The 14,255-nt window shown below is 34.9% G+C and overlaps 1 protein-coding gene across 1 annotated transcript in view; it reads right to left on the bottom strand.

Annotated features, from left to right (window-relative positions):
• Positions 1 to 14,255, bottom strand: part of TRHDE (thyrotropin releasing hormone degrading enzyme) — a 398,446-nt gene that overhangs the window by 80,331 nt on the left and 303,860 nt on the right. Inside the window, exons 10-12 of the mRNA XM_019918769.3 lie at positions 13,364 to 13,452; positions 3,005 to 3,138; positions 2,833 to 2,888 (exon numbers count right to left, since the gene is read on the bottom strand). Coding sequence (XP_019774328.2) covers positions 2,833 to 2,888; positions 3,005 to 3,138; positions 13,364 to 13,452 — 279 coding nt within the window. The remainder of the gene's footprint in view (positions 1 to 2,832; positions 2,889 to 3,004; positions 3,139 to 13,363; positions 13,453 to 14,255) is intronic.

Consider the following 14,255-nt stretch of genomic DNA (forward strand, 5'->3'; position numbering starts at 1 on the left):
TGGGCTTCCCTGGTGGCGCAGTGGTTGAGAGTCCGCCTGCTGATGCAGGGGACACGGGTTCGTGCCCCGGTCCGGGAAGATCCCACATGCCGTGGAGCGGCTGGGCCCGTGAGCCATGGCCACTGAGCCTGCGCGTCCGGAGCCTGTGCTCCACAACAGGAGAGGCCACAACAGTCAGAGGCCCGCGTACCGCAAAAAAAAAAAAGGGTGGATTTATATACAGCAAATATTAATTTTATCTGTGAAGAGGGAGGGTAAGAGCTATAGGATGTCATGGAAGGAGTAAAAGAAAATTTTCACATTGTTATCTCTCTTGTTTTAATCACTACAACTAGAATGCATTCATGTGGTTTTTATATATTTAAAAACAACCATAAAAATACCTAGAATATGTGTACTTAATTGCACAAAAAGATAGTGAGCCTGAAAGTTCATAGTTTGAATAATTAATAGTTAATTAGCAATTCATTCAACAAATATATATTGGTACAATCCTGTACCAAAGATTAAGTTAGGCAGTAGTAATAAAAGGATGAGACAAAGCCCTGTCCTCAAGATCACCCAAAAATCACAGGGACCCAGAAAAGTAGTTGAACTACAAGGTGACAACTGCTAAAGTACAGATCCACAGGATGTCACCTTATTCTTTCTGGGAAGGACAGATAGGTTTCAGGTAAGGCTGTGCAAGTGAAATTTTATTTTTAAGTGAATAGCAATATTCCCAACAGACAAGGGGAGTGGAAAGGAATTTCATATAATGGGCAGTCACCCTGACCTGAGGTCATAAGCGCTGCTGTGCTACTATCTGCAGTTGAATGTCACCCCTCCACCCCTCACTTAAAACCTGTGCACCCTTAGCTAAGAGACTTAACCCCTCTCAACCTCCACGACTCAGCTATAACATGGCTGCAGTAACCACACCCACTCCATGGGTTTACTGAGAAGACTGAACAAAATCATTCATAAAAGCCTCAGTACAGTACCTGGAACATACATATTGATAAATATTTGCTACTCTTCTGTTTGTTATCTATAAAGAAGCCAAAAGGAGCATGGTGTGTTCAGGAAACTGAAAGAAGACTGACACAGGTTGGTAGCAAAACTTTGAAACATTTACTAGAATACACTGAAATGTGAATAACCCTTAACTCCAAGTGACTGCAGGGTGTTCCCAAGTAAATGCAGAATAAATCTAATTTTGTGTTTATTTACTTCCATGCTAATAGGAAAATTATCTCATGATCAATAGAACAAATTTCAATATATATTCAAGGAGATTTGCACATTCCCCTGGTAAATTTGTATAAATGATAATGAAATTGTTTACTTCAAATGTTTAAGTCTTCCAAAATTGTTATTGAAAGCAATGTTCTGTATTAGACAACAAGGAATTTAATTTTGGAAAAAAAATCATCTACTAAAATTATAATATTTCATTAAAAAATAGCTTCTATCATTTAATGCAGATGAGTCAAAGATCCTTTCAATTTCCATCTTTCCATCTGCCCTCTCTCTTTAGGATATCACTACTTGTTTGCTTTCTCACCATCATTTCAAACACGTAAGGATTCATATGAACTACCACTTCAAATCCCCTCAATCTTCCTATATTACCTGGCTCTTCTATTACTGCATATATATGAAGCCCTGGCCCTGTCAATTACTAGCTATATGACTTTAGGTAAGTTACTTGACTTCTCTAACCCTCAGTCTCCTCATCTATATAATGGGAATAATAATAATAATACAGATCTGCTTATCTCATAAGGTTGTTGTGCAAATTATACAAATTACTATATGTAAAACAGAACAGTGCCTGGAAATTTATGTGTTTAATTAACTGGTAATATTAGTTCTCTTCTAGTTCCCTAACCTTTCCTTGTGGAACTCTTAACATAGCTCTCTTTTGCTTGCTTCTCTCTCAGGGCAATGTTACATTAAGTACACTCTCTTACTGGCTTTCTGAACTCTCTAAACGTCTATGTCAAAATAATCTTCATGTTATATCTAATGCTTTCTTCAAAGTCTTCATATCTTACTTAATCTTTATCTCCACATATGACTATCTTGTCAGGCTTTTCTCCACCTCTATCATTTCTAAATTTTTGTCCCATAATATCAGATTATTAAAATTAAAACTATACTGATGTGAACAATAAAAAATATTAAAAGGACTAAGTTATTTTACTATTTAGCCTCAAAATTGAGTAAAATAGCTTGGGTTTACGATCAACATTACTTTAAAGGAATAGCTATTTAATGACTATTCAAAAGAATAACTGATTTTTAACATTATAAATCTAACTATGAAAATAACACAAATATTACTATAACTAGTACTATAACTTCTGCTACAAGATTGATATATATTTTGTCCAGAACAGCTTTACCCAGTAGAATATTTATTTCTGTCTTGCAGCGCAAGATTTTCATAATGAATCACATTCAAAAATACATTAAAAAACAGATATACTAGTATATGTCATGAAAAAAAATGCCGATGCTTCAAGGTACTTTATATCAAAAATTAAATATGGCACAATGGTCATTTTGTAGAGTTCATTAATGAAATTGTAAAAAGAGTATTAATCTTGAGTGTTAAATTGAACTTGTGGCAAAAATTGATCAAGCTTCTCCTGACTCAGAAATACCCCATGGCTACTATTGACCAAGAATTTGGGACACTGATTATAATTCATATCCAAACACAAAGGGTGTGAGACAGAAATTATTTTTAAAAGATTTCTTATTCAATACATATACACTATTTAGCTTAATAGAGGAAGTCTTAAGGGCATTAGTTTTATTGTGGAGAGCCACAGGAAAACATACCTGGCTAGGCTGAAGGCATCGTCGATCAAACCTGCTCGGTTACTGACAGAGAGAACCTATGAGGGCAACCAAAAAAAAAAAAAAAAAAAAAAAAAAAAATGGAATCACTTAGGATTAAAATGGCAGATGTTCATATGTCAAAACAGATCTTTGATGAGTAAATCCAGTTTACCTCATGTTTCCTGATTAATTGATCAATTAATAATCTCCAATTCCTTAAATCATAGTTGACTCTAAAATAGCCAGTTTGATTGATGTTCCCCAGTAACCAGCTTCCTTTGTCCAAAGAAGTTATTCTGTGGTGTTCTGAAAACAGCATTTTAGGGGGTAAGAGAGATTTGCAATTTTAAGGGTTAAAATAGAGTGAAGTATGTTTTCTTAATACCAGATATCACAGTACCAATAATTAAAAGAGGACACCATCCTAAATACCTAATTGAAATCTACTCTTTAGTCAATTAATCACTATAGCTAGAATTTGCTAGAAAACCTTTAGTAGCTTACTCATTATTACTCTTGATAAAACCCTGTTATGTATATATAATTTTCTTTCTCAAGATAAATGTAACCAAGAAATCTACTACTGTATTCATGTGGCTTCCAGTTACATTGTATATGTATCTGTGGAAAAGGCTTCAGGTGCACATTCTACTTATTTTATTCAGCAAGAAAGTGATTAAAATAATAGGGCTCATTTATTTGAAAGTCACTGTTATTTCTTACCCTTTTCCTTGTGCTTTCTTGGGATGCGCTAATAAATAACAGACTTTCCAGCATCATCAATAATGTTGGAAAAAGGAACCTCATTTATTCAAGACTCTAATATTTCTACATATAATTAGAACAAAGATAATAAATTCTGCTTATTGGAATCACTTTGGAAAATGGTAACTTGATTATATTCGCTGGTTAATTCAATTAAAGGAAGCCAGTAAAAGTAATCTTATAACTTACATATTTAACCCCTTCAAATATGATACAGATAGAGAACTCATTCACTTTTAATGGCAGCCTTTATTGACTTCCCAAAACCATAGTTTACAATTCTAATTATTTTGTTGCTGCTGCCCTCAGGACTCATGCTTCATAGAAGTTGCATAATGTATGAAGTTTACTTAAAATTCATATTTTATACACACACACACACACACACACAGGTCTATCTAATTTCCACAGTGACTCAAAACCACACAATGCATCATGGAAACCATTCATGTCAGTTCTGAGTAAGAGGCACAACCTCTAATTCTCACTCTATTATCCAAGTTTTTACACATCAGACAACAAAACAAATTTTATTTTTACTTTTCTTAAGCGCTGAATTTATAGAGTACTTTCTCTTAAGTAAAAGCCATACAAGAAGAGGTTATACCACAAAAATTAATGAATGAATGTTAAAGATCATTAATTGTTCACGCCTAGAATGGGGTGGGCTAATGTAACCAACACATGTTACATATTATCAACTTTCAGAAATACAGTAAAAAATACTTAAACATAAATGTATACTAAACATAAACATCTAATCTTTAATGTTTCAAAGAGCACTTCAACTTCTTGACACCTTTATTAACAGTATGTGTTAGAACAGATAAAGAAATGAGGATCAGACAGGTTAACTGAATTGTCTGAGATAGTGCATCTCAGGTATCCTGACTTCCGTGCCCTTTTTACCATGTATACTCTGTTGATACAAGATGGTATAACGTTTTTATTGTATATGATACTGTATACATTTTCATATTCTTATATTAATTTGAAAAAGGGGGAAATAACTTGGGAAACAAGAATTATAAAAGGAGTACGAAAACTTCTTGTAAAATTTTCCTATATATAAATGTTTGAACTTATGCCACTAATCGTCTTTTGTCCTCAGTAGAACTTATAACCTAAAGGCCAAGTAATGGCATTTAAGGCCCCTTCTAATTCTATGATTCAATGGCAGAAGGGGATAGTTTTCTTAGTTTGAAATTTTATCCAGCTTAATCTGTGGTACTTAGGAAAATAAATCTGTCAGATATTGCTCTAAAATATTTATAGCTTCCCAAGTTTCTGATACTTTATATCTGCAGGTTTTTAAAAAATTTAATGTATTTATCCACACAATTTCTGTGAAGCTTTAGAATGTCACCCAATTTTACAGATGTAAAAATAAAAAACAATAATCTAAAAAATGGCATTTAAAAAACAAGTCCTCATAAAGAGAGATTTTAGTTAATCATGTCTGAATTCACTGAAGAAAAATTGATTGAAATATTGAGGATATTGTTTCCCTTGAGCAACCCTAACACTGTCTTCAGGAATAAGATTTTTATAGCAAAACATACTTAAATTATTATTGAAGTCACATAGGTTAAGAACAAGTTTAATCATTTTCATCTAAGAAGTGATTATTATTTAAAGAAATTACAATATTAAAGGTTTGGGTTTAATATATGAACACATGATTAAACTTTTTACAATTTTGAAATGGGCATCGATTTCTATGATATTAAATCTGTTTTTTAAAGTTACTTCCTCCTGACATTTTAGATAGATGGCATAACTTAACTTCATGTGATGCACTTGGTTCTAGTTTTTTGAACTTTTGAATTCAACAATGTATAGGTAGAATAGAGACCAACTAAAATAGGACAACAATCCCTATACCGTCTAGTCTCAGAAGAAAAAAAGGCAAGCATCTATTGTTTAGTATTCTATTATTAAATTAATAACTAAAACCTGAAGGTTATTACTGTTCATGAATATTTTTACACCTTGGTTATAAATGAAACCTTTGGAGAAATGATTCCCTGAAAAGTTTTCTAATAGATTTTTAAATACCTTTTTCTTTCTACTTAATTATATCTCTAAAATGTTCTTCAAATTAACTAGCGGCAAGCAATGAATTTTAAAGAGATCTTTTTCAATAGCCGAATGAGGTACAGTATGTGATGAGTACCATAATAAAAAGTATGGAAGATATTTCAAGTGTTCGTAATAACAATTAAAATTTATATTTAGAATATATCCAAAATGGCATAAGACTTAGATTATATAAAGGCAAAAAGTAGTTGTCATTTTATAGTATTTTATATCTTTATATTTTATCCTTCCTTTTGGAATAAAAAGAGGATATCAGATCTTTCTACTCAGTGTTGGTTGGTTGCAGAACAATCAGAATTTAAAACACATAAAAAGGTGAACCAGGGTAACAAGGGTAACAGTGTGAAACAAATTCAGGTATAATAACACATACTAGTTTTCTCACTGGACTCTTGTGAGAATAAAATTAGATAATGCTCTGTAGAGATAATAGAGAACCATTCCTGTGTACCCAGTGGCAAAATGTCAAAACTGACAGATCTGCAAAGTAACCTAGCAAAGTATTAAAATCTTGTGTGTGTGTGTGTGTGTGTGTGTGTGTTGTAAATAAACTTAGAAAAGAAAATCAAGCTCCTAAGACACTTTCAGCAAGTTATTTCTCAAGCCTTAATTTTCTCATTTGTAAAGAGGGGACTAAAAAATATGCGCTCTTTTAGGCTTGTAACTTTCATATGAGCTAATATTTAAGGAAAGCGTTATACCATTATGCCATTTTTAATGTTTACTTCGTATTTGCAGCATCAATTTCCCTTTTATTTTAAGTCTTATCTATCCTAACATTTTTTTAACATCTTTATTGGAGTATATTTGCTTTACAAAGGTGTGTTAGTTTCTGCTGTATAACAAAGTAAATCAGCTATACGTATACATATATCCCCATATCCCCTCCCTCTTGTGTCTCCCTCCCACCCTCCCTATCCCACCCTCCCTATCCCACCCCTCTAGGTGGTCACAAAGCACGAAGCTGATCTCCCTGTGCTATGCGGCTGCTTCCCACTAGCTATCTATTTTACGTTTGGTAGTGTATATGTGTCCATGCCACTCTCTCACTCGTCCCAGCTTACCCTTCCCCCTCCTGGTGTCCTCAAGTGCATTCTCTACATCTGCTTATTTATTCCTGTCCTGCCCCTAAATTCTTCAGAACCACTTTTTCTTTAGATTCCATATATATGTTAGCATAAGGTATTTTTTTTCTCATTCTGACTTACATCACTATGTATGACAGACACTAGGTCCATCCACTTCACTACAAATAACTCAACTTCGTTTCTTTTTATGGCTGAGTAATATTCCATTGTATATATGTGCCACATCTTCTTTATCCATTGCTCTGTTGATGGACACTTAGGTTGCTTCCATATACTGGCTATCGTAAATAGTGCTGCAATGAACATTGTGGTACATGACTTTTCTTGAATTATGGTTTTCTCAGGGTATATGCCCAGTAGTGGGATTGCTGGGTCATATGATTCTTCTATTTTTAGTTTTTTAAGGAACCACCATAGTGTTCTCCATAGTGGCTGTATCAATTTACATTCCCACCAACAGTGCAAGAGGGTTCCCTTTTCACCACACCCTCTCCAGCATTTATTCTTTGTAGATTTTTTGATGACGGCCATTCTGACTGGTGTGAGGTGATACTTCATTGCAGTTTAGATTTACATTTCTCTAATGATTCGTAATGTTGGGTATCTTTTCATGTGTTTGTTGGAAATATGTATATCTTCTTTGGAGAAATGTCTAATTAGGTCTTCTGCCCATTTTTGGATTGGGTTGTTTGTTTTTTTGATATCGAGCTGCATGAGCTGCTTGTATATTTTGGAGATTAACCCTTTGGCAGTTGCTTCATTTGCAAATATTTTCTCCCATTCTGAGGGCTGTCTTTTTGTCTTGTTTATGGTATCCTTTGCTGTGCAAAAGCTTTCAAGTTTCATTAGGTCCCATTTGTTTATTTTTTTTAATTTCCATTTCTATAAGAGGTGGGTCAAAAAGGACCTTGCTGTGACTTATGTCATAGAGTGTTCTGCCTATGTTTTCCTCTAAGAGTTTGATAGTGTCTGCCCTTACATTTAGGTCTTTAATCCATTTTGAGCTTATTTTTGTGTATGGCGTTAGGGAGTGTTCTAATTTCATTCTTTTACATGTAGCTGTCCAGTTTTCCCAGCATCACTAATTGAAGAGGCTGTCTTTTCTCCACTGTATATTCTTGCCTCCTTTATCAAAGATAAAGTGACCATACGTGCATGGGTTTATCTCTGGGCTTTCTGTCCTGTTCCATTGATCTATATTTCTGTTTTTGTGCCAGTACCATACGGTCTTCATTGCTGTAGCATTTTAGTGTAGTCTGAAGTCTGGAAGCCTGATTCCTCTAGCTCCGTTTTTATTTCCCAAGATTGTTTTGGCTACTGGGGGTCTTTTGTGTTTCCATAAAAATTGTGAAATTTTTTGTTCTAGTTCTGTGAAAAATGCCATTGGCAGTTTGATAGGGATTGCATTGAATCTGTAAATTGCCTTGGGTAGTATACTCATTTTCACAATGTTGATTCTTCCAATCCAAGAACATGGTGTATCTCTCCATCTGTTTGTATCATCTTTAATTTCTTTCATCAGTGTCTTATAGTTTTCTGCATACAGGCCTTTTGTCTCCTTAGGTAGGTTTATTCCCAGGTATTTTATTCTTTTTCATGCAAAGGTAAATCGGATGTTTCCTTAATTTCTCTTTCAGATTTTTCATCATTAGTGTATGGGAATGCAAGAGATTTCTGTGCATTAATTTTGTATCCTGCTACTTTACCAAATTCATTGATTAGCTCTAGTCGTTTTGTGGTAGCATCTTTAGGATTCTCTATGTATAGTATCATGTCATCTGCAAACAGTGACAGCTTTACTTCTTTTCGATTTGGATTCCTTTTATTTCTTCTTTGTCTCTGATTGCTGCGGCTAAAACTTCCAAAGCTATGTTGAAAAATAGTGGTGAGAGTGGCAACCTTGTCTTGTTCCTGATCTTAGTGGAAATGGTTTCAGGTTTTCATCATTGAGAACGATGTTGGCTGTGGGTTTGTCATATATAGCCTTTATTATGTTGAGGTAAGTTCCTTCTATGCCTACTTTCTGGAGGGTTTTTATCATAAATTGGTGTTGAATTTTGTCAAAAGCTTTTTCTGCATCTATTAAGATGATCATACGGTTTTTCTCCTTCAATTTGTTAATGTGGTGTATCACGTTGACTGATTTGCATACATTGAAGAAACCTTGCATTCCTGGGATAAACTGCACTTGATCATGGTGTATGACCCTTTTAATGTGCTGTTGGATTCTGTTTGCTAGTATTTTGTTGAGGATTTTTGCGTCTATGCTCATCAGTGATATTGGTCTGTAGTTTTCTTTTTTTGTGACATCTTTGCTTGGTTCTGATATCAGGGTGATGGTGGCCTCGTAGAATGAGTTTGGGAGTGTTCCTCCCTCGGCTATATTTTGGAAGCGTTTGAGAGGGATAGGTGTTAGCTCTTCTCTAAATGTTTGATAGAATTCGCCTGTGAAGCTATCTGGTCCTAGGCTTTTGTCTATTTGAAGATTTTTAATCACAGTTTCAATTTCAGTGCTTGTGATTGGTCTGTTTATATTTTCTATTTCTTCCTGGTTCAGTCTAAGAAGGTTGTGCATTTCTAAGAATTTGTCCTTTTCTTCCAGGTTGTCCATTTTATTGGCATAGAGTTGTCTGTAGTAATCCCTCTTGATACTTTGTATTTCTGCAGTGTCAGTTGTTACTTCTCCTTTTTCATTTTCAATTCTATTGATTTGTGTCTTATCCTTTTTTTTTCTTGATGAGTCTGGCTAATGGTTTATCAATTTTGTTTATCTACCCAAAGAACCAGCTTTTAGTTTTATTGATCTTTGCTACTGTTTCCCTCATTTCTTTTTCATTTATTTCTGCTCTGATTTTATGATTTCTTTCCTTCTGCTAACTTTGGCATTTTTTGTTCTTCTTTCTCTAATTGCTTTAGGTGTAAGGTTGGGTTGTTTATTTGAGATGTTTCTTGTTTCTTGAAGTAGAATTTTATTGCTATAAACTCCCCTCTTAGAACTGCTTTTGCTGCATATGATAGGTTTTGGGTCATCATGTTTTCACTGTCATTTGTTTCTAGTTATTTATTATTTTTTTTTGTGGTACGTGGGCCTCTCACTGTTGTGGCCTCTCCTCTTGCGGAGCACGGGCTCCAGACGCGCACGCTCAGCGACCATAGCTCACGGGCCCAGCCGCTCTGCGGCACGTGGGATCTTCTCGGACCAGGGCACGAACCCGCGTCCCCTGCATCGGCAGGCGGACTCTCAACCACTGCACCACCAGGGAAGCCCGGTTTCTAGTTATTCTTTTATTTCCTCTTTTTTTCTTCAGTGATCTCTTGGTTATTTAGTAGTGTATTGTTTAGCCTCCATATGTTTGTATTTTTTACAGATTTTTCCTATAATTGATATCTAATCTCATAGCGTTGTGGTCAAAAAAGATACTTGATATGATTTCAATTTTCTTAAATTTACCACGGCTTGATTTGTGACCTAGAATATGATCTATCCTGGAGAATGTTCTATGAGCACTTGAGAAGAAAGTGTATTCTGTTGTTTTGGATGGAATGTCCTATAAATATCAATTAAGTCCATCTTGTTTAATGTGTCATTTAAAGCTTGTGTTTCCTTATTTATTTTCATTTTGGATGATCTGTCCATTGGTAAAAGTGTGGTGATAAAGTCCCCTACTATTATTGTGTTACTGTCAATTTCCTTTATTATGGCTGTTAGCATTTGCGTTATGTATTGAGGTGCTCTTATGTTGGGTGCATAAATATTTACAATTGTTATATCTGCTTCTTGGATTGATCGCTTGATCATTATGTAGTGTTCTTCTTTGTCTATTGTAATAGTCTTTACTTTAAAGTCTATTTTGTCTGATATGAGAATTGCTGCTCCAGCTTTCTTTTGATTTCCATTTGCATGGAATATCTTTTTCCATCCCCTCACTGTCAGTCTGTATGTGTCCCTAGGTCTGAATTGGGTCTCTTGTAGACAGCATATATGTTGGTCTTGTTTTTGCATCCATTCAGCCAGTTTATGTCTTTCAGATGGAGCATTTAATCCATTTACATTTAAGGTAATTATCAATTTGTATGTTCCTATAACCATTTATCAGTTGTTTTGTGTTTGTTATTGTAGGTCTTTTCCTTCTCTTGTGTTTCTTGCCTAGAGAAGTTCCTTTAGCAGTTGTTGTAAACTGGTTTGGTGGTGCTGAATTCTCTTAGATTTTGCTTGTCTGTAAAGGTTTTAATTTCTCCATCGAATCTGAATGAGATCCTTGCTGGGTAGAGTAATCTTGGTTTGTAGGCTTTTCCCTTTCATCACCTTAAATATGACCTGCCACACCCTTCTGGCTTGCACAGTTTCTGCTGAGAAATCAGCTGTTAACCTTATGTGGATTCCCTTGTATGTTATTTGTTGTTTTTCCCTTGCTGCTTTTAATATTTTTTCTTTGTATTTAATTTTTGGTAGTTTGATTAATATGTGTCTTGGCTTATTTCTCCTTGGATTTACCCTATTTGGGACTCTCTGAGTTTCCTGGACTTGACTGACAATTTTGTTTCTCATATTAGGGAAGTTTTCAACTATAATCTCTTCAAATATTTTCTCAGACCCTTTTTTTTCTCTTCGTCTTCTGGGACCACTATAATTCGAATGTTGTTGTGTTTAATGTTGTCCCAGAGCTCTCTGAGACTGTCCTCATTTCTTTTCATTCTTTTTTCTTTATTCTGCTCTGCAGTAGTTACTTCCACTATTTTAACTCCAGGTCACTTATCCATTCTTCTGCCTCAGTTATTCTGCTATTTATTCCTTCTAGAGAATTTTAAATTTCATTTATTGTGCTGTTCATCGTTGTTTGTTTGCTCTTTAGTTCTTCTAGGTCCTTGTTAAGTATTTCTTGTATTTTCTCCACTGTATTTCCAAGATTTTGGATCATCTTTCCTATCATTACTCTGAATTCTTTTTCATGTAGACTGCCTATCTTCTCTTCATTTGTTTGGTCTGGTGGGTTTTTACCTTGCTCCTTCATCTGCTGTATATTTCTTTGTCTTCTCATTTTGCTTAACTTACTGCATTTGGGGTCTCCTTTTTGTAGGCTGCAGGTTCGTAGTTCCCATTGTTTTTGGTGTCTGTCCCCAGTGGGTAGGGTTGGTTCAATGGGTTGTGTAGGCTTCCTGGTGGAGGGGACTGGTGACTGTTCTGATGGATGAGGCTGGATCTTGTCTTTCTGGTGGGCAGGGCTGCGTTCGGTGGTGTGTTTTGGGGTGTCTGTGAACTTATGATTTTAGGCAGCCTGTCTGCTAATGGGTGGGGTTGTGTTCCTGTCTTCCTAGTTGTTTGGCACGGGATGTCCAGCACTGTAGCTTGCTGGTCGTTGAGTGGAGGTGGGTTTTAGCGTTGAGATGGAGATCTCTGGGAGATGTTTTGCCATTTGATATTACATGGGGCTGGCAGGTTTCTGTTGGACCAATGTCTTGAACTCGGCTCTCCCACCTAAGAGGCTCCGGCCTGACACCCGGCACATATTTTCATAATATGTGATGATGTGTTAAAAATACAACAACATGAAAATTTGAATAAAAATTCAACTGGCAAAACAAGTGTTTATATTTCTGTTAAGCAGATTAGATTCTGCTGTGAGACCTTTTTCTTATATGTATGTGTGTATGTATTTTAAGCACTTACATCTCCCTAATAGGAGCAAGACTGGGAGAAGAAACAATATTTTTGTTGTTTATTTATACTTCACCTTACTTCGAAAAAAGATTTGTGGTTGTTTAAATTACGCTTACAAAATAGCAAGAAAATATAAAGCAGCAGAATGTGAGAAAGGAGTAAGAAAAACAAAATGTGAACATATTTGACCATTTAAATCTAAATGAAATGTTACATAAAAGATGATAATTGGTTTTTTCTTCAATTCAATGGAAAACAGAAATAAAAGAGACCTGTTTCACACTCTAATATGAAGCATTTAGATTGGATTCAAGAAATAGCTTTCTGACAGTGAATTGAAATAGGTCACTATCTTATTTGAAGATATTTAGAAATAGAATAGAATCTCATCTTTCTCTGCTCCTTGAGACTTGACCCTACCTAAGGGATGGTTTCATGACCTAGCAAGCCTCTCCCTTCTGGCCCTATAATTATCTAATTCTACAGAGAATATTGCCTCACCCATTCTTTAAAGAGCCAGTCTGGTAAAGAGAAGATAGCTGGAAAATGGAATTGAAAAATGTGGCCGGTGTTTCAGTATCTGGCGTACTGTTCTACTGGGAGTTACGATTGTAATTCTGTTCCATTCGGGATTATAAAATGGTACAGTTTAAAGCGCTTAAGAATAGTACTACAAGTACTTAGATTTAACTTTTCTCTTTACCATCAAAGACACAAATAAATTTAATAATTATATCAGCGGACTGAAATTAGACTATGTAGAAACTATACTATATTATACTTAAATGTATAGAGGTAATTCCTCTATATTGTCTTTCTAATTTGTCTTTATTCACATTTTTATAACAGCTGATACAAGAGGTTAAGTTGCTAAACAATTATCTGAAACCAAATTCTCAGGGGAGAATATATTTTTTACCTGATTTGTTAGACACCCAAATAATTGCTTCTGGAGACACATGGCTTCTATTTCCTACCACAATAGTTAATGGGATCTGCCACAGGTAACTGCAAAATAAAAGAGAAACGTTAAGAATAAAAATGGTTATAACAAACAAACAACATTTCCTATGCACCTCCTATGTGATTTTTCTTATTCTCTTTAGGAGAATTTTTTAAATTCCCCAGTCATAAATGTAAGGAATAGGCCAAGAAGATGAATTCACTCTTTCAATGTCGCTAAGCAGACTTGGCCTCTAAGAGTTTTAATTTCAAAACAAAAGGTGGACTACCAACAAAACAATTTATCTTGGAAAAAAAGATTTGTATTTTACATGAGGAATAAAAAGTAGCTAAAATCTATAAATCTGAGCTGCACCATATATTGAGTAAAGTCTTAAAATAACTCCTTTCTACTTGATTCCGCATTAGATTAATGCCCATTCCAGTGCTTTCATGCATTTACATTTCAACATTCTCCTCATTTACTTGTTTAACTATTCTTAAAAAACACTTTTGTCAGATTTTATAGAAAGGATAATACAGCACAGATAAAGTTATTCAGCAAAGTAGGGACAAAAAGCAAAACTGATCAGATCCCCCTAAAATCCAGATCAATACAAAGAACACCGTGGGACACAATGCTTTGTTTTCTGAAATGGAATTTCCAAATTGATGTGTGAAATCAACCACCAATGTGCAGGGATCAGTCATGAGTCTCAGCTATTAAAGAGAAGCGTTTTCTAGAACATGACTTTTTATAGGATAAAAGTTTGGGCCTAAACTTGTACGTGAAGTAATATCAATTTAACCTCAAATGAGCAACCGGAGATAAATTGGATAGTCTTACAATAAAATCCAATGACTACATT

This window comes from Tursiops truncatus, chromosome 11, assembly GCF_011762595.2.
Source record: "Tursiops truncatus isolate mTurTru1 chromosome 11, mTurTru1.mat.Y, whole genome shotgun sequence".
Taxonomy (NCBI): domain Eukaryota; kingdom Metazoa; phylum Chordata; class Mammalia; order Artiodactyla; family Delphinidae; genus Tursiops; species Tursiops truncatus.